At 37.9% G+C, this 24,069-nt stretch overlaps 1 protein-coding gene across 3 annotated transcripts in view; it reads right to left on the reverse strand.

Moving 5' to 3' along the window:
- Positions 1-1,693: 1,693 nt before the first annotated feature.
- The window catches only part of SRSF11 (serine/arginine-rich splicing factor 11), a 22,934-nt gene continuing 558 nt past the window's right edge, over positions 1,694-24,069 (reverse strand). Inside the window, exons 2-13 of one of the 3 annotated variants that reach the window (XR_773983.1) lie at positions 17,771-17,904; positions 13,660-13,769; positions 11,507-11,599; positions 9,969-10,018; positions 8,301-8,428; positions 7,245-7,326; positions 5,924-6,055; positions 4,661-4,750; positions 3,916-4,011; positions 3,124-3,262; positions 2,569-3,019; positions 1,694-2,149 (exon numbers count right to left, since the gene is read on the reverse strand). Coding sequence is in view for 2 of the 3 variants with exons in the window: in XM_010561502.1 (XP_010559804.1) it covers positions 2,822-3,019; positions 3,124-3,262; positions 3,916-4,011; positions 4,661-4,750; positions 5,924-6,055; positions 7,245-7,326; positions 8,301-8,428; positions 9,969-10,018; positions 11,507-11,599; positions 13,660-13,769; positions 17,771-17,904 (1,252 nt within the window). In the remaining variant the exon portion in view is untranslated. Of the gene's footprint in view, positions 3,020-3,123; positions 3,263-3,915; positions 4,012-4,660; positions 4,751-5,923; positions 6,056-7,244; positions 7,327-8,300; positions 8,429-9,968; positions 10,019-11,506; positions 11,600-13,659; positions 13,770-17,770; positions 17,905-24,069 lie in introns of all 3 variants that reach the window. The other 2 variants (XM_010561503.1, XM_010561502.1) reach the window with 2 other exon arrangements.

The following is a 24,069-nucleotide window of genomic DNA, read 5'->3' on the forward strand; positions in this document are numbered from 1 at the left end:
TAGTGGCCCATCTTTGGTTGCAGCCTGCCAACAGACAGTGGGAGAAAAGCAAGGAACCCCTTTCCCTCACCTGACAATTGCTGACAATTAGCAAGTTACTCAGTTACTGTGCTTCAGTGTGTCTTTTGTCTGTGACCCAGCCATCAAGCACTAATGGGTGCTGCCTCGTACAGTTCCAAGTGGAAAACTTGCTGCAAGTACCACTGTCAGTTAAATCCACCTGTAAGAACGCCAGAGGCAAGGAGCAGCTGGTACTACATCAGGCTTTAACTCCTTCAGTAATGCAGAGAGGTGTTACATGACTTGGAAAGCCTCACCTCTGGAGGCAGGTGAGCCTCTGCACTACCGTAATTCACAAACCAACTTCAAATTACTAAAACAGTTGTTCTTCTGGCTCAGTGCTCTGTGTGATGTGGCATACGTGTACCTGGGAGAGGCGGCTCTGCTGCAGGTTCAGGCAGCGGAGGAGGAGGGCAGTGCCTCGTCTAACACTGCTGGAGGGGAACACTGCGAGGGGTTACGGGCTCTTCCCTCAAGCTCACAGCACAGCTCTGCAGGCTCAGCCAACATGCACTCTTAGCCTGAAAGGCAATAAACCAGAGACACCTAAGCTTCTGTGCATAATTAGCAAATGCAGTCTAAACCCACTCCCGTTTCTCCAGTTTGTATTTGGGCTTGGGCAGCCGGAGGTACACGGTTAATGCACAGCACAGACTTGGTTTGTTAGTAAAATAAACCAGAAACAAGTCATTTAATTACACGTAGCCCCTGATCTACCATCTTGAGGTCAACACCCTGACTTGGTCCTTCGTTAGAGCATGTGAATGACTTTCACAACAACAAGGTCTAAGGATCAAGGAGGTTTACTTTATTACTATAAACCGCTTTATGTTCTTGCGCTTCACATAAATATCCTGATGACAACAAAAAAGGCACATCTATGAAGACATCATGCACCTTGTCTGTGTCTATTTTTATTTTATTACAAGAACAATCACTCCCTCTCCACTAGAAATAAAAGCCTAGAACTGGTTGTATGACATATACCTCTCTGTATTGACAAAATACTCAAAACAGTTGGTAAAAATTTACATTTCTACAAATTCTAAAAATGACACTGCATATCTAAATGGCAAGTTCCACCTTGCCTGGGACAAAAGGACAGTGTAAAAAGAAGGTGGTTTGACTCATCAGATTCAAGAAATTCAAGCATCACTTACAGTTTCATTCCAAAACTTACTGATTTAAACCAGTAAGTTTTCAGTTGACATTAACAGCCTACTTTATATGCACAAAGCACTCACTGCTTCTGGTTTCTGCTCGTCTTCCATTACCATCCTGAAGAGGTGAATGTTCATATTTCAATGAAAATACAAAAAATTTTTACAAATACATATTTCTTTTTAAAAGTACTTGTCCCATAACACCTCTACATTCCCATTTAAGCCCATTCCCTTCATTCCCCAAAAAAGTAAAATAATTCTTTCTTTAGTGTAACATACTTAACTAGAGCTAAAATGGCAGGCTTAGCAGCTTTCTCACTTCACTTACAGGTTTTGAAGAGATAAGAGTTGTTATGGTCTTTTTAAAACAGATAGATGAAGAAAGATGTATACTCTAAATGAATGAGGTCAATTTTCATACATTCAGTGGTGTAAATAAATACCAGCAGAGTTTTATAGGAAAGTGAGTATAAGTTTAAGGGTTTTATTATCAAAGTTTTGTAAAACAATTTCAGAAACTGTACATCAACATGGCACAGACTGTAGCCTACTTTTGTCTTTTTATCTGCACAAAAGTAAAAGCTCTTGAACTTCGGTAACTAAGAAAACAGCTTGCCTAACTACTTTGCATATAACATGGAATCACTGTGTGCATAAGATTACTACTGCAGTGACAGTAAACACAAATTTATTAGTTTATACAACTTGAGATCAAGTAAAAAGTACATTATCAAGTAGACTTGCTTTTAAAAGCATACGAAGGTCAATTTTAAAATACACTACCTTTTTGCAATGTGTTTAGCTCTAACAAATAAAACAACCTGGATTATGAAAACCGCACAAATCAACCTTTAATCACTGGGCACTGATCAAGCAGAGATTTTCACTTCCCAAGGCTCAAAAAGAAAAGCTAAGAACCATTGCACCTTGCCTGAGATGGATTTGAACTGACAGATTTAAAAAAGCCCTCAAAAAGGTTAGTGCATTTTAACTTTGTCAAAGCCAAACAAAATCCACCGGGAAAAACAAAACAAAACAAACCAACCCCAGCCATGTGGCTTAAAAAAACAAAACCAGAAAACTATCTATATCAGAATGCTTTTTTTCAGATGTACTGTCAATTTTTTTTGTGTAGTCACACTTAAGACCCTTAAGTAGATCCACCATATGTTGTAGGACTTTAGAACATTTAGGATGTTTCTGCCACAATCAACATGCAGTCAGTGCATTCCCTATACTGCTCTATTACTGCAATGAATCAAATTCTAGAAACACTATCATAAGTGAGCTGATTTACTAAAGGAGATCATACAACAAACAGTCCATGCCTGCTGTAGATGCATGCAGCTTTTTACTTTTGCTTGAAGCATCACCAAGTTAGTAAAAATTGCTTGGCTACGCAATCCCTTTCGGCCGTAACAAGAATGGTTACCTTTCTATAAAGCTTTTGATGTGAGTTAGTATCAGGAGATTTACAAACCATGTATAGCTTGGAGCTGTATACATCTAGATTTAGGATTAACAAGTACAGCATAAAAGAATCACACAGGAATGACACTGATGCACGTCTGCAGCTGTGTTCACTGCAAAGGCAAAATTCAGTCACTCATATCCATGTCCTCTTCATGATGATCATCCCCATTTACTTTGGATTCCCGTGCTGAATCTCCACTTCCTTTATCAGCAGCAGACTCCTTTACTTTAGGGGAGGAAGAATCTGCCATTTTCTTTTCTTCCTTTTTCTCCTTCTCGCTGTCATATCCTTGTTCTTCTTCGTCATAATCCCTTGTGACCTGCTTTGCCGAGATAAAAAAAAAAAAAAGTAAAACTTGCTTTCAAAGCCCCTGTTGGTTTAACACTACAGTACAGGCAGTGAAGTTAAACAGGTTTTTAAGCATACTTTCACATCTTTATCACTCTCGGATTTTCGTTCTCGATCCTTCTCTTTGTCTTTGCTTTTTTTTTTCTTGCTTGTTGACCGCTCCCTCTCATCTCTACTTCTCTCCTTGTCTTTATCCTTCTTTTTTTCCTTTTTATGCCTACAATGATAAAGTACGTATAAGAATGAAAACCCCCAACACACCATTCCATAACTAGAAGACAGACCATATCCAGACTGTTACCCATAGTTCATTACAAATCTAAAGGCAGAAATAGTGGTGTGCAACTACAATACACCATTCCCTTTCAGAAAATAACCAAACATCCCAATTTCTTAGCTCTGGATCAAACACAAACACCACAAAGCGAAGTCTAAGAAACACCGTGTTAAGAATAGCAACGTGATAGTGTTTTACGAAGGAGCACCTCAAGTTCCCCATTTAGGGAGACAGGATCACAAAATGCCCAGGCCCACCCAAAAGTCAGTTGACTCCCATTGTACAGAGCCAAATGAGCTGGGAACTCTGGGTATCTCCTACTCTTCACCCCTGGAATACCTCAATGTTCGGAGTTCTTGTGCACTAACAGAGAAGCTCTATGCTTGAAGCCAATTAAATTATGATAAAAGTGGTAGCAGGCAGAAGAGATCCTCTCTCTCTCAAGAAGTCAACCTATGGGCTGGGTATAAGGAAGAAGCCAAACACACACCTTCTTCAAAACAACCCCACTGTGATCTTTGCTGTAGTTCACATCTTGGGAATTTTCCACCCAGGCACCTTTTTTTTTTTTTTCAGGCAAGAGGCTTACTGACCTTCTTGGAGATGGCGACCGGGACATTTTCCTTTTAGGAGACCTGGGTTTTTTAGGTGACCGTGTTCCACTCCTGCTTCTTCTACGTCGTCTTTCTCTGCAGGAAAGACAGATCAAAGTTTATTGGGGTTTCTTTTGGTTTGGCCCCCCCCCAAATCTACAAATACATCTCTGGCTCCAAAACCAGCACTGTTCAAAAGGTGGTAAATATGTATAACTCAAAATGATTATTTACTATTAGCAGTACTGCAAAGACCCTGCAGTTGCTGATCAACAGAGTAAGTTGTTTCCTGTTCTACCTCCACCTTCATGAACAAATTGCTAGCTTAGACTCTAACAGGGATACTGACTCTTTTTGCAAAGAGAAACAAAACAGTTTGTTCTTGTTAATATTGCAAGTTAATTTTGGAAGTTTTTAAAAAAAGCATGGTGCACATTTGCATATATTTATTCCATAAATCAGGACAGAGTTTAACAGTGACCAAAGCATCATACTCTCTTTGATACAGAGCAAGCAGAAACTATTCTAAGCCCAAACAATACCTCCAGAAACTTACTGCATCAGGAGAAAAAAAATAATGCATCTTATAGACATAGGTAGAGAGAGTATACACATGCGTTTGTGCATATACCCAATATATCCACAACAGAATCATCATCCCATTACATACAAGAATGTTCTTTCTATTAAACTGGATAAAGCATGCCGGAAATAAAGACCAAGGAAAACTTTCATGTTACTGTACCTGCTTGTGCTTCTTGATCGTCTAGTTGTGCTGTAGCTTTTGGGGGGAGTTTTAGAACGTTTCTTTTCTTTCTCTTCCTTCTTTTTATCCCTTTTAGTAAAATACAGATTTTAAGTTTAACTCATTTTCAAACTATTCAAGCAGCATTCACTACTTTTGCTATGTAGGAAAAATGAATGAAGACATGATAACTACACTGGATAGCATATACTGTTTAGTATTTCTGGGGCCAGTCACATTATACTAATGGAAACAAAGATTACAATTATCTACAGCAAAATAAAAGAACAGCTCTTTTATAGCTTCTGTGTACAAACAGCACAAAATCTGCAAGCCCAGATGCTCACATTTCCTGCTTTCCAAAGACAGCTACTGAGTAATGCAGCTAATGCCTGCTGCATCTGCGGACTCTTAGGAAAAGCATGTTACATGTTTTTACGTAACTAATGGGGCACATGTATAGGGCAAGTGGAATATAATTCTACAAGATGTTACAAGAGACTGTGACTACTTTAAAAAGAGCCACTAGTTCATTTTGCCCTTGTTTTTTTGTGGGTTTTTTTTTTTTTTTTTTTTTTTTTTTTTTTTTTAAATTAAGCACTGTTGTGGCTTAACACCAGCCAGCAACAAAGCACCATGCAGCCGCTCGCTCACTCCCCTCCACCCAGTGGGATGGGGGGAAGGAATTAAAAAAAAACAAAACAAAACAAAACTCGTGGGTTGAGATAAGAACAGTTTAATAGGACAGAAAAGAAGAAACTAATAATGATAACAATAATAAAATGAGAATAATAATAATAAAAGGATTGGAATATACAAGGAATATACAAGTGATGCACAATGCAATTGCTCACCACTTGCTGACTGATGCCCAGTTAGTCCCCGAGTGGCGATCCCCCCACACACCCCGCCACTCCCCCCAGTTTATATACTGGGCATGACGTCCCATGGTGTGGAATACTCCTTTGGCCAGTTTGGGTCAGCTGTCCTGGCTGTGTCCCCTCCCAACTTCTTGTGCCCCTCCAGCCTTCTTGCTGGCTGGGCAGGAGAAGCTGAAAAAATCCTTGACTTAGTCTAAACATTACTTAGCAACAACTGAAAACATCAGTGTGTTATCATCATTCTTCTGTACTGAATGCAAAACATAACACTATACCAGCTACCAGGAAGGCAATTAACTCTATCCCAGCCTAAACCAGGACAAGCATCAACGTTTAATAATTTCACTTCTGGCAAACAGAACAGATTTACTGAAACAATTACCTGGTTTTGGATGTGCTCCTAGACCTTCTGCTTCTCTCTCTGGAATGAGATCTTCTTCGCCTTGGACTTTTAGATCGCCGCCTGCTTCTTGATTTTGAATGGGACCTTCTCCTTGATCTGCTCCTTGACCGTCTACCAGTAACACATTGTACATGGGAGTTAAACGTATGAAATTTTGATATACTATTCAGAATCCATCTGATCAGTGCTAACGGTATTGTAATGCACAATGATATAGAAAACAGAGATATAGAAAACAGCAGAGTACTCTCATGGAGTCTGCCAAGGAAATGGAAAAAAGAAATGCACAAATGCTAAATGTCAAAGAGCAATGATGCTTCAATCAGCTCTCTTATTGCTCTCCTTGTAAGAAAATATCAGTCCTATTGTAGAGGAAAACTGGTAAGTCATGCTGAAATGTGAAGAAATTTTTATAACACTAAACCAAATACAAGCCAATTACTGAATATGCAAATAACAAAGTACAAGTGGGAAGGCCACAGTTAAAATGGCTTTGCACAGACCACTGCCATGCACTGTCTACTTTGAGTTGACAAGGCAAGAGCATAAATGAGCCATATGTCCTTCTGTCTGGGTAGGACAATATTAAGTTCTCTAGTCAGGATACCTGAACAGACCTGATCTCCAAGTAAATCATAACCTAGAAAACACTGGAAAAACTTTTGTCCCAGACACTTCCACTAAGCTGCATTTGCTGCACATACTAGAAACAAACAGTCCAACAGGTAAGCATTTATGTACGTAAATAACGATGCTCAGGGAAGCCTCCTAGTACTTGGTTTTAAGACAAATTGTAATTACCACATGAGCACATTGGAAAGAGACTGAAGAAAGAACAGAGGTTTAAGGAACTACTGTAAAATGGACAGCCTACAATGGCTTAGGTTTTCATAGTAGTGAGGGTTGTGTAAAAACCAAGGCTCTGTGCTAAGGTGTTTCTTATCTGATACAAGAAACAATTTATTGTTAAATAAAATCACAGTCCAAACGCTGCTAGGACTAGGTGTCCTGAACTTCTTTCTGCAGTAGTTTAAAGTATTTTTGAGGTATTTTTTCCTATCATCTCTCTCCCACCCTTTCTACAAAACCAGAGGTAGGGCTCCATCTCACACTACAGTCTAGCCAAATCACAGCCTCATCTTTCTTCAGACCATTTGCATTCTTCCCTCTCCTCAGCCTCCATGAGTGAAGTGTCACTTCCAAGAAATATTTTTGAAGGAATTGTTTCAGCTATGTGGTTGTTGTGTTTTTTTTTTTTTTTTTTGTTTTTTTTTTTTTTTAAGGCAAATAAGCTAACTACCTGTGTCTAGATGAAGAAGGTGTCCTTCTCCTCCTTGAGCGTGACCTTGACCTTGAATGCCTTCGTTTTTCATCTTTTTTGTCTGGAGTTAAAAAGGAAAAGCAGAGTAAAAAACCCACTGTTATTTTAGCATTCAAAAAGATTTTATAAAGGAAAAGAAGTTGAGCTTCACGCTATAGATATAAGATAAAGAAACCCTAAGGAATATTTTGACATTTGAAATTAAGGCTTATCTATCCTTTTCCTCAAAAGATGACACAAAGAATGACCACATGACAAAGACATGTATGTGACATAAAACCAACATAAAGTTTTATGCAAAATTGAAGAAGTCAACATTCAGAAAATGTTTAAAGTCAGTTAAAAGATGACAGCTGCAGGGCAATGGGAAGTCTTGTTAACATTTCAGAATCTCTGCCATTTTGTGAAGGGCTAAAGAATCTCTCAAATTATTGTTTTGACTTTCCCACAAAAAGCCTCAACCAAAACAATCAGCACATTTTTCTGGTATAATGAAAGAACAGGATCTCTATTCTTTCCTGAAAATGATCAGGAGGCTGCAAAACTGTGTTTTCAGTGATTCAAGTTACTGCTTCTCAGATTTGGTGGATCTGACATTTGTGGATGAACTGTTGCATCTTGTTCTAACATAAAATCTACTGAAATAAACTAAAAAAAAAAAAAAAATAAAATCTGCAAACTTCCACAGATTAGGAATTGAAAGAAAGGAAATCATCCCCAAGAACAAACATCACTAGGATGTCAAGTGGTTAAACCACTTGCTGTTTCCACTGAAATCTCAGAGATGGCAGTACGAACTTCAATTTTCAAATCAAGTGAATTTTGGGAAAAACAGATGATTAATTCCCTGAATCATTCTGCAGGACACATGCAGCATTCACACTGTAGGACAATTAAAAACTTGTCAACTATAAATTAAGTCACTATAGAACATGAAAGCATTAAGCCAATATTTTGCAGACCAATAGCTTTTATCATATACTAGGTGAAAACTCCATCTTGAATTGAATGAGGTATTCTATGATTTAAAATTACCTGGCTCTATAGCAGCAGAAATTAATGACTGTGCTTCTCGTACTCTTTTCATAGCTTCTTCTATTTCTTTACTGGAGGTATCTGATTTCAGACTTGGTGAAACGAGACCTGCAGCTACATGGTTCAACCTGGTAAATACAAAACAATTTTAGAAATTCAGTATTGATGAATCCAAGAAATACATGCCTCCACTGTCAGTTTGCAGCCTATTCAAAGTGACTGATCTAAGTGAATCGGAATCCGCCTGCGTTTTGTCACCATTCAGATAACAGAGTAGTAAGTCTAAGACGTGATATCTGTGCCTGAAAACAGTGGCACAAGATAATAGTTCATATGGCTCTTAGAATTCCAGTAAACTGTAAATAGCAGGAAAGTTTGTATTGGCTTGCACAGATATGTTTCTAATGACACTTTTCAGAACATTTTTGTACAACACAAATTCAATTCTCATTGCCTGAAAGAACAACTCCACAGGAAACACAGTAGAAGGTCAGTTTCTACTTTTATAAGCCATACTGAGAAGCCTACAATCAGTGATGAAATTTAAAGTTCAGAAGATGTGTTCTACAAGGTGGCTTTGAAGCCAACCAGGTGTATATATATACCAATATACCTGACTGATGTTTATCTAATCCATTATCTTGGGTAACTATTTTGTTCAATCAGTTATGCACTCCCTGCTTACAGCAATGTCAATTTAAAATAGAGAGTAATATGCCAGAACAGTATTAAAAATGAAGATAGATCACATATATAGCTTTATCCCCAGTATAGATGAGATGGCTCTAACAATTTAAAAACACTGAACAACCAAACAGGGTTAGAAGAACTCTATTTAGCTAATACAGTAGCAGGGCAAGCACACACTGATATACCTTCCCGAAGCTCAGAGTTCAAAGAATGCTCTCTGAAGCTTCCTGCAATTTGCAGTACAAGGGCCTTCTGAGGCAGATGTGGTTTCTTTGCATTTAGTAGGCTTTTCATCTACTAATTAGTCTAATAGCTTTTTTTCCATGGCATAAGCTTTCTTCATCCTGTTGCAACATTATCAATAGCTTAATGGCACACTAAAACATTAAGTGCTACAGTTGTGCCCTAATTGCTGTCTCCATGCCACACTATTTTGAACAAAGTTATCCTTTTTCTGAATACTGAAATAAAAACTAGCACACACTTGTGCTTACTGTTATTTGCTCCCTTTTTCTACTAAGTAATAAGACATGCTGTCTTTTGTTGTCTTCTGACAGCTGTAACATACGTAGACTCTTTTATTATCATCTGTTGCAACAGTTGCTGGTCTCAGCTCCTTCTCAACCATAGCCCTTTCATTTCAACCTTGCAGGATGTAAGGTGCTAGCTGCACCTTTACCTTACAGACACAGAAGCAACAAAAATGACACAAGAAAAACTGAATTTCTGTCTCTAGCAAAATGAAATCCCAGAGATTAATTGTTGTTATTCCATAGATGCAAGGCTGAATAATCTTCATTTCCTCCCCCTCTTCTCTCTCCCATAGCAAAGAGAGTCTGCACAAGATCCCCAAGACACTAGTTTTCTCCAACCTTAATTACACCCAGCAGGACAAAGATTGGATACTACTGAATCACAACAGATATTCCAGAGATCAAGTGTACTGCAACAGAAATATTTGTAAACACTGATACTTACTTTGGATCCACTGTGCTCATAAGTTTTAGTAGTTGATCTGCTGCAAGAGACTGTGAGAGAAAAAAAAAAAATTAAAACCACGTTGGAAGATGTGTATGCTTAAGAAGGTTATCTTCCTCGAACGTACACTCAGCAGTGGCTAAAGCAAAAAGTCTCTACAGATGAAAAAAGCAAAAGAAAACACAGCCCAAACAAGTTACAGACGAAAAGGCATATTGTTCTGTTTTAAAACTTGTGGATGGTGGTGAGGGTGTGAGCATCACTTTTCAGTGGTACTTACGTACTTTTTTTTCCACAGCAGCCAAACATAGGCCCTTTCCCGGACAGAATCAAAGAACTTCAAAATAAAAATACACTTCTGGTATTTACAGGTTATTTCTCTGTTACTTCAAGAGAACAGAGACCTCATTAGACAACTAAGTTGCCTATCCATGGGAAGTCCTCAATGTCAATTTATGAACAAGAAGCAAAAGCTTATTTACTCTAAAAATTCCAAAAAAAATATGGATTTTGCAGCTCTTAGGAAAATCCAGATATTACTACAATTGGTCACTTCCTGTACCACTGGTGTATTAACAACTAAATGTTTGGTCCCCACTAATTTTCTTTATACAGAGGCAGCCATGTGCTGAACCCAAACAGTTTGTTACAATCAGCTGCCTTAATGGACAATGGAAACAATCCTTGATCATACCAAATCTATGTTTTTCTAATATGCATTTAGAAAGCTTATTTTTTTTGTTTGTTATCTCATTATCACCATTATTTGCTTGTTACTACACACGGCATGCACGAAGAGAATGCTCAACGATAGATTTCTTAGCAATGCATTAAATTATTACTACTTCTTGTACCTGTAAAACATGTTTTCTGTACAGTACTTGGTTCTTGTATCTTAAATATTAACTCAATACTCTACTCACTATTACTTAGTACTTAATGTCTTTTTTATATACTTTTAAAGAGACTACAGTCTAACAAAGTCTCCTCAGTATTTTCTACATCTACAAAATTAAAAAGTCAAACAATTTTTTTTTTACTGTAAGTACAAGGCAGGTTCATAGCTTGATAATGACACATATTTGAAATATTTCATTACTAGTCCCAAATTATTTTTTAGGTCCTTTCAGCATTTAATTTGATACTCCTACAGATACTATTTATTCCAAACAGGTGCTCAGAAAAATCAATCGCTGGATTTTTCAGACAGTGGCTGTTAAACTGATATAAATGAAAATTACAGTTAAAACAGAAAAGAGGATAGCAAAAGAGAAGTGTTCATATATAAACCTGCTATGCCAAGAAACAAAGATGGCATCCTAAGAAGTTTAAAGAACCAGCAGCCTGTGCAGACTACATTGAGCCAAGCCTTTAATTAAAAGTAGTATGTCATAATACTTCTTCAAACCTAGGTGTAGTATTTCCAGATCTTCAGGTTGTTGTTTAATATACTGGTGAACACTAAGAGCATCACGTATGCTAGTCACACTACGTATGTGCTAGGGACAATAAAGAAAATTTTACAATGTGTGACATACCTGAGAGTTTAAGTTAGCTCCAGGAAGCCCAAGAGCAGCTAGGGCAGGATCAAGAGCAGGAGCTCCTAAAGCAGCTAAAGGAACAGCACCAATCTGTAATAAAGACAGCAATTAGACAAAGCCATATTCAATTGATAAAAAGCTGTTAGATCAAGATTCCCAAGCATTAGACATAAACTTGAAACTTGAACTGGGTTTTACTTAGGCTTCTAGCTACAGGAAACATTATACTAAGGTCAGTGAGAGTATTTCAGTTTTCCTTATTCAGGTATTCCAAACCTTAGTATATGAAAGATTTTTTTTCCTATTATTATTCTAAAATGAAATTCTGTTTCCTCTGCATCCCAATGGGGCAGGGCAGGGGGAAGAAGTGAAAAAGTAAAGCATTCCACTACGTTCAACAAATAGTTTAAAATGAAATTATTTTCCAGTGTTAAAATTCATTATAAGCTTCTGAGCCAACTACCGCATATCTAAATCAATTTAGGATTGAAATTAACATGTTTTATGTTAAAAGACAACATAATATTATTACATCTCTGGAAATTTCTCAAATTTGGTTAAAACTGGCAAATAGGTTGAAAAGCTACTGGAATATTAAGTAGGATGATGGCATAGGTCTGAATTCCTTAAATTAATCTAGAAGCCTCATGAAAGAACCTAATTTTTTGGCCACTTAAAGTGAGATGATCAAAACATATACTGGAAACACAACACGCACTGTGCTAAAAACCACATGATCTTATGTTAATCAAACACTATGCTGTTGCTATGAGGTCTTGCTCTCCCTCCCTTCCTTCTCATTGCCTCCTTTCTGATTGCCCTGGCACTTGAGACTCATTTGTCAACCAATTCAACCCACTGAGCCATCAGAGAACATATTTTTGTGCTGTCTGCATCAAGCTAACACATCATCCTCACTAAAGGATCTGATGAGCTCCAGAGCCAGCATAAAAGCAGCAGCAAGAGCATGTAGTCAAGAGCAAGTGAGCAGAACTTTCCACTTTTTGACAGTGAGTTTTTCGGTTAGCTGATCTCTTGAAACTGTATAGGCTTCTCCCTGCAATCTCGAAAGAAAAAGCCACGTTCCCATGTACTGATTTTGTGAACGTAAACTACAGCTCTACTCTAATTTGCTTTTTCTGAGTTAGATGCCCAACTCGCAGTAACAGTCAAAAGGAGCTACAAAGCAAGCTTTCAAGATGTGTTTAAAAAAAAATGACCATCCACCACAATTTTCCATAAAATGGATGTGAAATAAATTCTGCCATTTAAGTGGATCGGGACTAGGCTGGGATTCAGAATGACAGAACTAAAACCAAGGTGGTTCAACAACCATTTTCAGGAATTTATATACATACAGTTTTTGGTGAAAGGAATCTTTAAGATTGTATTTGTTTCTTCCATCCCTTTCATTGAGTTTCAAAGTTAAACTTTAGACTTTTCCCTCTACATATGGTTAAAGAGACCTTCTGAACAACTCAATGGCAAGTATATCTTTCATGCTATCAGAAATCATAACAGAAGCTAGCCAAAGAAGAGCTAAGCACAAGCTGAAGAAGTAGGTTTGAGAACTGCAGAATTAATGAAGCTTTATTCTTATTAATTTGCCTCTTGTAATTTGATTCTCTGTTCTCTAATAAGATATGTGCTTTGACTGAAACTTTTTCCACAATGTATTATTCTTACTGTTCATCTTCCACATGAATTCTTGTGCATTTAGAAAATGAGCAAATACAGGGTACAATTTTTCCCCCTCAGTTGGAGTATTAATGGAAGGTATCTCCACAGCATACCAACTCCTTGAACTTCACAAATTCAAAATCTACGAGATCTCTACCGCTTGTCAAATCTGTCTAAGTGTACAATGGATAAAAGAGGGATGAGAGAGATATAAACACAAGGCCCCTGAGATACCAGAAGCGTCATATTAGGGAAAGAAAAGCATCCCATCTAGCAACTTATCACTGCTTTGCCACAATTCTTATCAGATAGCTGTAACAATCCACCGAGGTATATAAACGAAAACATTCTAGGAATCAGCATTAGCACATCAGTCTATATATCTTGAAAAAAACAACAGAAACTAAGTTAGAATCTAACAACATACATCTAATTGTTTCCCCTGACTTCAGTCTAACTGGAAAGCCTACCTGAGAAAGTGGGTTGGGAGTGGGCAGGAGTCCACCTCCAGGCAGCAGACCTGCCACAGCATTAGCTGGTGCCAAGAGAGACAAAGCCTTAGTCTCATCAGGAATAACTCCTGCAGAGAAATAGCCTCGCATTAGAATGCATTCCATTCCAAAGGCAGAAAATACACAAATACACCCAGAAAATGTCTCCCTGATACACCACCTGAGTTTGCTGAAAGTACTTATGTTGGCTAAAATACAAAGCTTGATGTCTATTAATATTTATCATTAATTTTTTTTTTGTCAGAATGAAACTTCAATGTGTGAAAATTTGACTGTTCCTTTTTCTCTACAAATGGTTAAGTTTCTAGAGCAAAAAAATAGCACAATACACACTACTTTTTTGTTAACACTGCCAAGATTTCATCACCTGTACTCGATTTTTAAGTCATGAACCAAACGTAAGCAAGCACAGTCGGTTCTCCAGGGGTGTGCTCTCAACTTTCAAAAGCTGTTTTATGAACAACGACTCGTGTCGGCTGCTTCACTACAAAGCACACAGAAAAATCAAGATACACAAGACAAAAAAAGTTTGATTTAGGGGTTAATAATATGGTACAGTTCACTATGTTTTCTTTTACACCTACCATATAAATTTTGTAAAACTTAAGAGAAGGTATGGAAATATTTTTTTGTTGAATCAAGCGTAGGGCTTTTGCTGACTTGTCAAATGAAAATGAAAGTCTCTGCAGATCTTCAAATACACGCTGTGTATGTGTGTCTGTGGGTGGATGGGTGCATACATACAGTATATCGTGGCACATTCCTTACCTGTGCAGTAAAATGCATTTGTTCCAATATGTGCCATGCTTATTGTACCAAGAATGCTGCTACATACTGCCATTTCAGAAGAAACTTCTGGCCCAAAATCTTGCAGCCAACTAAGACAAGTGTCTTATTTTACTGCCTGCTCTGCACATATAATTGTAAGGGTCCTACTACGAAACAAGTAATTAGGTAGGTATTTTTATTCTATCCAACAGCAAAAGCCCTATACAGATGGATTAATTTGTTAATGTGCCCAAGCCCCCAAAATGAGAGTTCAATAAAACAATTTTACTATATATTTGCAAATACCAGTAGTGTTTCTGTAATACATATTAAGAAACTGCATCTCATCATAAAACATACAATATGTACAGGGCACTTAAGAGAAACTGGATAAGCTGCAGAAGAAAACTGTTGGGTGGTATTTTCAGCAGGGCCTGGTATATAGTTCAGGCTGAACCAGGGAAAAGAACTGTAAAACACAACAACAAAAAAGAAAAACCACTGTTAAATAAAGGTAATGGTTCCTTCCACCTATACTGAGAAGTGCCGATAATATAAACAAATGTATAATACACAGCACTGTTATCTTGCTTGTGTCATTGAGCTGTCATCAATTTAGATACCAAAAGTTATGGAGGGAGAGGGGGGAAAAAGGTCATTTAGATAAAGGGCATTAATGCATAAATATATTAACATACCTACAGAGAGATTATGGGGTAATTTTGCATGCAAAATTATGTCTCAGAGGATATTTATAAATTATATCTAAACATTTCAAATTAGTGCAACTACAACATTTCTGGCATCTAAATACAAATCCTCAGACTTATCTTGAGACACCTCATAGAAGATCTGCATCCATTAAAAAAAGTCATGCATCTGATCCTCTAATTGTTTTTTAAAAAAGTATTTAGAAATAAATAAACTACAATTTTTAAAAAAGCAATGAGGCCCCTCACCAGTTAATTTTCATGCTTCAAGAGTTTTTTTTACTGCTGCTTTGTTAGAACCATGAAATACTGCATGAATGTGTAGAAATGAAAGAAAAAGAAACAGACAAAAGAAACAAACATTAACCAAAGAACCTAAATACCCCCCCCAGCCATCTTTAATCTTAAGAGTTCCTTCCAAATCTAGGAATATCACAGTGAAAATTACAAATACTAAACCTTACCGTAGACTTTGTGTTTAGTTCTATAACACAAAGCAACAGCCAACACCAAAATGTCTGTGTATGCTAAAACTGGAGTGCGCTTGTGATATAGGGGATAATTATTGCACTAAACAGATAATAAACATTTACTTTAGTGACAGGCAATATTAATACAGAATCATCACAATAGAAAATAAAAGATAAAAGGGCCCAGTTCAGCACAGTAGTTAAGCATATGCCTGGCTTTAAGCACATGAGCAATTTCACTATGGTTTTAAGAATCTTGCTGTATCGTGCTTAAATAGCTTGTTGAATTGGGACCCTGGCAGTATGCATTTGCAGGGAAAACTATACTCCAGTACAGGGACAAAAGCATATGATTACACAACTGGGGGCATAACTTTATTGGCTGAACATATCTCTTGTGATATGCTACATCATCATGCCAAAAAGATCAACATTCTGAACTGCTAGAACACCACAAGAAACAGCCCATGAGGAACTCCTTGATTTAAACAGGCCCATTAAAATATTCTACTTTATTAATTTTATTTTCTTTACACAATCTGAACCAAAACTACTGGGCAGATTTCTCTATGTGCCAGATTTATCCACCATCAAGCACAATGGACAAAGTCAGACTGACAAAGAGAAAAAATGTTTTTATCCTTACTGGAAAAGTTAAACACTAACATTCTTCACCATGGGCCTCGGAGAACATTTCAGTACTAAGTCAGATGGACTGTTGCTATATCATACTTTAATACAAAGACGAGGACAAGATGCCTTTCAACTATGCTATTACACCTAAACTAGCGAAAGCAGAAGCAGTAACTCAATGGCAATTTCAGAATGTGTTCTGTACTCTCAAAAAGCAGCATGTCTCAAACAAAGGTCATGCTGCAGATTCCTACATTCCAGAAATTAAGTTTTCACATCTTTCAAGTTTAAGGAATACAAAGATAAGACAGCTCCCCAGGCCTCAAAAGACAGCCTACAGCATTACAATGTCTTGATTATAGGTCTGAACCCAGGCCATGTACCAAATTTATTACTGTAGTATGACTTAATCTGCAGAGATTTTATATAATTCAAGCGATCTGGGAAAATCCATTATTTCAGAAGTAAATCAAGAAACAGTACAATGGAAATCAATTACTTCTAAAGCAAGTCTAGAAGAGTTTAATAAGACTTCTGTAAGAAGAGGTGTCTTCTCAGCACTTTGTTTTTAAGGTAAGTTCCAAAAACCCTGCTCATTGCCTTTCAAATTACTGTAACACCCTAAAATGTAAAAATAAAAAGAAGAAGAGAGAATGTAGTTAACAAGTGGTTACACCAGGAAAACACTTGGGGACTTGAGTGCTTGCTGGCCTTTAGTTAATGTCTAGAATCCCCTGTAGCTGCAGAGGACCCAGTTTTTCAGTCATCTGGAAGGGCTTTGCATTTGCCTTCTCCACTACAAAAATCACACACACAAATAACAGAGAGAAGAGTTTATTATTTAGTGAAATTCTATAAAATATATCAAGGATGAACAAGAAAACTTGGAATAAAAAACTAGTACCAGTGCCCATTTGGCACCTCTTGGAAGATCTCACTTTCAAATTAAACCATAATTATTCAAACCCTTGGTATACTGGACTTCACAATGAGAGCGAGTGCCTTTTCAGGGAAGTTCCCAACTAAATGCAGTGGCAGCATATCTCAAAGAAATGTTAATCTACTCTCCCATGCACTCTCAGGGAGGGAGAAACCATTCTCATGAAGAGATTTATGCCTATGTGAAAGTGGCAAACAATTCTTAAGGCAAAATTTCCATAAAATGTTGATCTGTTTGTGTTAGTCTGTTTGGGAAAATGTCTCATTGAGACTGATAAAGAGCAAAATTTGCAAATAATTCTGCCTAAAATGTTAATATTCTAAACTTAAAGACACACAAAACCAGTAAGAGGTAAACTTTCCACTTTCATTCAGTGTCACTAGATAAAAGAAATTATTTAAACCATAGGCCAATGGCAATATACCAAGGGTTTCAAAATGTTAATATCTTATACGTTTGAAATTTTACTAATCCTCATTTTTGTGAGCTATACTGGAATAAAATGCCATCATACGCTGGCTTCATAGGCCATTAAACAATTCACAAACCTTCTGCATATGGTACGACTATCAACGCTCTGTCAACGAATACAGTGTTTGTCAGATGCTGGGCCACAACTGCCGAGTCAGGATCATGGAACTTTACAAAACAGACACGCGATGAAACAGGCAAAGGAGAATCACTGAAAAAGAAAGAAATAAATTACTTGGATGGAAGCAAGTCTGACAGTATGAAACTTCTATTGTCTCCCCACCTTCACCAAACCAGGAAGTCATAGGGGACTACGGTGTACTTCTCTAGGCAAGAACATGATTTCAGGTTTTGTATCAAACATCATTTTGCATGACCACAGAAATGAAATTACACTGAATGAAGCCCATTCACTGTAAAATTGCAGAAACAGTTTTATTGCTTCATTTGTAACTGGACATTAATTCTACTATGCACAATATATCTATGAGCGGTCACCTAAATGCAAATTAGTTTTCGTGACCTGTCTGTGAGAAGGGAAGGAGACAAAGAAAAACTTTGCTCAAGAGAGATAAAAAGTTACCTACTACATATACCGCCCAAGTTAACAAAACCAGTAGTTTTACACTCTCTGCTTTAGGCCCCAAATTACTTATTAAGATAAATTATGAAACGAAGAGGGTAACAATCAAAAGACCACTATGATTTTACTTATCAACAAAATTTCATAAAAGCTTCCAGACCAAACTTCATCATGCTTCTTCTCACGCATACAGAAACTCCCAAGTTCATTCTGAAGGGATGTACACTCCTAAACACGTCTATCATTCAGCAGTAACAGAACTAAACACAAAGAAATTCAAGAAGCTCAGTTAAGCAACACTACTAAATCAGTAAACATAGAGCTCTTTACAAGACAGGTATGTACCTACTCCTGAGTGTCTGTCAGCAGAGCTGCAAAAAAATCCCAGACATGGAAAAATCCAAGAGAACGCCAAAGTTTTGAGTCACTTGAAAAAACGAGAAATATGTACTTCCTACAACAGGAAAGAATTGTAGGCTATACAGCTGTGCCCCCCCTTCCCTCCCCTGAAACAAAACAAAACCAAACCCCCCCAAAGCAGAGGCAGAATCAACCCAGTACAGGTCCAGAATGGGTTTCAAAACCCCATATATCCTGAAAATGGTGCAGATTTTGCTTTAATCAGACATATAAGCTAAAAGATGGCAAGAAAAATTGTTACGCAGACACAGCTGTGTAGCAGCAGAGTTAAAAGCTGCCTCCAGAAGTCACAGGGCAGGTCCTAAACCCCTAGTTTCTAAAACAAGGCCAGGGTACGTGTGCTGTTCGGGTCTGCCCTCCAGTACCAGAGGTGCAAATTAGCCTAAAGAGGTAGCTCTGAAAAATATTCACTAATTCTTCATGACAAAGATCTACCTATACTAACTGGATTTCCAGAAACAGTTGTAAGACTAGCTCTTCAAAACACATCCCACTGCCAGAACAATTTTATCTGGGTTGAAGAACGTTGATCAAGTCTTTAAGCACTGAAAGCGCAAGGAGAATTGTCAGAATTCAGGAGAAATACTTCGACATCAATGAGACAGACATCCAAGATCTATTTTTGCTAGTACAAATGCCAAAAACTATCTAACCTTTACCACCGCTGAGATAGGCTCAGCCCAGCATGCAAGTTATGAAAATTCAACAACTGCCCTAAATGTCTATCAGATCATGCTTTAAATTTACTTTAAATTTAACCTGATGTTAAAAACTAGATTGAAGCCAGCGTACTGCAGCTTCTGAAATATTACAATTAGGAACATCCACTTCACCCAACATCTTGCAGATTTATTAAATTGTAAAGTAACATTGTAGCAATAAATGGCACAGAAAATGAAAAATTGAAACTATTAGCTCTTTTGTATCTACAAATACACAGTAGTTTGCCAAAATGTTGCCTTTTTAAACTAATTTGCATAAACCCATAAAACCCAAAGAAGCACTAGCAGACAGTGTTTTACAAAATCACAGTAGTAAAATTTTAAAGATAAGTAAATCAAGGAGTTATGGCATACCTGAATGGTATACTAATCTGAGTTCTAAAAAAATTAAACAAATTATTACATCAATGCAGTACAGTATTTTCAAACATTCTTAAAATGTCTGTGATAACATGGAAACATGAAACAGAGTAGATACCGTTTATATACATGAGTATCACTACATACTAAGCTGTACAGCTAGCTGAATCTACAAAAACAACTGAAAATACATAAGGCTATGCTTATTCAGCCTGATATTTAATATAAATCAGTGTATTTAATTTTTTAAAAATGTATTTCCAGTCACTCTGAAATCCAAGCTGTGGCTGAGCAAAATTCATCAAGAACAGAATGTTCTCAACTGTTACCAAAAAAAGGCCATCATTATTCTAATTCACCAGGGATCAAAAAATTTAGTAATTCTCTCTCAGACATCATGCCAGTGAATACTGAGACACACAACGTTTTACTGTGGTTGCTGTCTGAACAATGTACTCATTCTGAAGTACAGTAGATACTGAAATACAGCAGATAAACAGGGAAATCCAACCTTCATATCATAACCTCTAACTACTCGCTCCACCAAAGTTCCCTCATATTGCAACCCGCATCTTAAGTATTAAATCTGATTTTTTTTAAAGGGATATTTCTGCCACTTACACAAACATTATTACTGGCATTATTACTGATGTAAAATCAGGCTAGAATCAGGCTGGAGTGAATAGATTGTCCATGCAAGAGATGTTCTTCAACATTACCATGTTCATTGGGTGGAAAAAAACAGAGTTTAAAAAACCCACAAACACAGAAAAAAACCAAAAAAAGAACCAACCCATGTGATTCACTTGGAAACAAAAGTTGTCATCCTTTTCTCAGCAGAACAACTACCAGTAGCAATTGCAAGTATTGCCAGTATTCTGACAGAGTCCGTGTATAACTTCCATCAGCAGTTATTAGACAAGGCAAAAGATCTTACCAATTACTATGCCATCCAACATATAAAATTATGAAGTATGCTCCTAATCTTATGAAGCTTTAACTCTATAGACTGTATTTTCCATCAGATGTGCTTTTTTCTTGGTAAAATTCTCTGTCCATAAAAATTTGACTGGATCATTCATATCTAAAGAGCAAGACCAGAGAAAACATTGGTTTCTCTATCAAACACCAGTGGCATAAGACCTCTTATGTCCAAGTTTCAGAGCAGAAACTTAAGTTTTGATGGAAAAGCAGTTTTCATATGCTGAACAGAACATGCTGAAATCAGCTTTTTTATATATATATCTCTCTCTATACACACGTGTGTATATATACACACACCTTAAAAAAAAAAGCGCCCCCCCCCAAACCACTCTCCATTCCCTCCACTTTTCAGTTTTGCCTACCATGGAGGATGAAGCTATATGGAATACAATACAGAGAAGACCAGGCAATGGACTTGGGGAAAAGGAGAAGGAGGAGGGAAGAAAGGGTTTGGGGAAGAAAAATGGAGGAAGTCACAGAGCTGGTTGTGGATTAAAGATGTAATATGAAGCTGAGATACACATAAAACGTGTAATAGCTCATTAAATAAACTGGGATAAGGAGATGGATGAGGGGAAAGAAACAGAAATGTAGAGAAGCTGAGGAAGTTAGATCTGATCTGGAAGCCCAGGAGAACAAGGAACTTCTACAGGGGACAGCAGAATCAGAGTGACCGAGAGAAAGATGAAACAAATAAGGGGGTAGAGCAATGGAAATGGGACTGGTTAGTCAGAAATACTATATGCAGCAAAGAACCCCAGTATAATCTGGGACGTAAAGAGATTCAGATTATGGAGAGAATTTACAGATTGCAATTCATATCCTGTACCCCCCCAAAAATGGATGAATACCATGGGCAGGGAAAAGTCAAGACCTGAAGTATAAAGAAGAAAGAACAGAAAAGGCTTTATAAGAAACAGATGAAAGGACCTGCCACTATTAGAAAATATACCCCTCTTCGGTGTGAAATGAAATCAGAGACGAAAGCATTCCGAGATCAGGTCCCTGAGTAACCCAGCAGAGACCTGCAGTGGGTCCAGAGGTGTCAGAGCCCTTGGCATCTCTGTATAGACAGCAACATAAAGGAAATGACACAGAACCTACTTCAAATAGTAAGGTTAAAAATTAACCCCAGTCTGAAAAAAGTGCCTGGTCTAGTATCAACAGCCCAACCTTTATATGCAGTTTTCAAAAATGCTGTTTTTCCACCAAGACAAACACTCTAGATTGAAGATATATGACAATGTTCACTTCAACAGCTATTCAATATTTGGTACATTTTCTGTGCACAGCCTATTTAGTGACACTATATTTCCTGTTCCATATTGATTTCTTCAGTGGCTTTTCTACAGTTATAGCTTTTTTGTAAATACTAAGAAATCTTCACAATATCCCTACAAGATGAAGCAGTATCATCCTCCTCTTTCATTAAGGGCTTTGAAATACAAAAGAAATTCAGGCCAAATGTTTTAAGTAATTTTTGGTCCTCCAATTCGAGATATCTGCCACCTGGGTTACTGGAGTTATTTGCATCTTGTTGTCTTTTCTCCCTCGGCGCACAGCCTTCACCGACGCAACTGTAAAGGCAGTCAGCTTGGTATTTTCCTATGTGACAAGAACACCAGTGCCAGAACAAAGGAGGCAGAAGTCAGCAGTCAAATGCAGGAGCCTGGTCTTTTTGCAGAAACAAACTTATGCCAGGACACAAACCAGTAAGTTTGCCCTAAAGACTTGCATCTAGTAGTATCAAACACTACAGACACAAGGGCACAATGCAGATCTCCCTCGTCTCTTCCCATAGCCCAGCACTATGACATATCCATCACAGACTTCTCTCCAGTGCACAAGCCCAAGACAGATCCAATGCTTGTACTGAGGAGGGTCCTGTGGGGCCAGTATTTCACTGCACATTTGTGCAAAGGATCCAAATCAAGAACATACATATAAACAGTCTGGAGTATGGTAAAAGGAGAGTTGCTGGGCTGGGCTTTGGATTTGGAGATTTTTTGTAGAGCACTTCATTCTGATACCATAAAAGTAATCTTTTAACAGATTAGTTAATATGTATCTAAAACTACAAAGTTTCAGAAACAGAATTCACCTATATTAACCTTCCTTAGAAATTAGACAAAATATTAAAATACAGAGCAGCACATCAAATAACTGCATCTGTTTAAAGGTGAGTTACTTTGCTGGCTGCCAAGCATTAATGGTTCTGCCATTTAAGTATAGTTGTCCCAGCTATTAACAACGCAGCTCTCCTGCCTGGAACTGTCCCTCAATTTCAGTTACATAAACACTGCATTTCCCTCTATGCTTCAATTTCCAACACAAAATTGCCAAAATCCAACCCAAAGTAAGAAACTGCAAGAACACCAGAAATGCTGTTTCTGAATTTGCATATATAACCAGCTAACAGGATGGGTGAATTTTCCTGGTTTTGTGCTGGCAGGGATTGAAGACTCAGTGATGACAAAAAGAATGCTTTGTGATAGCCTTTTTTTTTTTCCTAAAATAAAAAAATCCAAATAGCCTTGGGTATTAAAAATAATTTGACTGTGTTCTTGTTTGATTTTTCTCCAATCGAACAATCCTCCTTCATCGTGCCAAAAAGAAACCTTTTCACTTACGTAATACACATGCGAAAGATCAACATATGACGACGTTGGGTTCTGCAAGACAAATCAAACTGACACGACCAAAATCAACGTTAACACCTAACGTAATAAATGCGTATTATTTGCACATTAGTCATTACCTGCCCGTTTTGCACAGAGTTCTTTGCAAGGAATGCACATTTATATCAAAATTTCAGTTCTGTGGCCAACCGTCCATAAACTGCCTACAGTTCCAGAGGTTAACCAAGGCAGCAAAGGTTAGCGAGACAGCCCTGCAACAAACAGCTCAGAGGGAAAAATGTGCATCCGGCAGGGGGAATCCCGCGTGCGACTGCATGCTGTAAATCACTGCTTTTTCCCCCACGCAGGTGCATAATTACGTGAAGAATTACAATTGTAGGAAGAACATAAGCTCTTACGGGGGCCCAGTTGCTCTCCCCGAGCAGGGGCGTACGAGAGCAGCTCACTCCGGCGCCACGCACCGAGATTCGCCCCCCAGCACACCCGCAGGTGCATAATTACATGAATAACTACAACTGTAGGAAGAAAATAAGCTCTTACCGGTGCCCAGCCGCTCTCCCCGAGCAGGGGCGTACGAGAGCAGCTCGCTCCGACACCACGCACCGAGATTTCCCCCCCCGCCCCCCCCAGCACACCCGCACGCTGCCGGCCACGGGTGGCGGGGATGG

Source organism: Haliaeetus leucocephalus, unplaced genomic scaffold, assembly GCF_000737465.1.
Source record: "Haliaeetus leucocephalus isolate CR32 unplaced genomic scaffold, Haliaeetus_leucocephalus-4.0 Scaffold147, whole genome shotgun sequence".
NCBI classification, from domain to species: Eukaryota; Metazoa; Chordata; class Aves; order Accipitriformes; family Accipitridae; genus Haliaeetus; species Haliaeetus leucocephalus.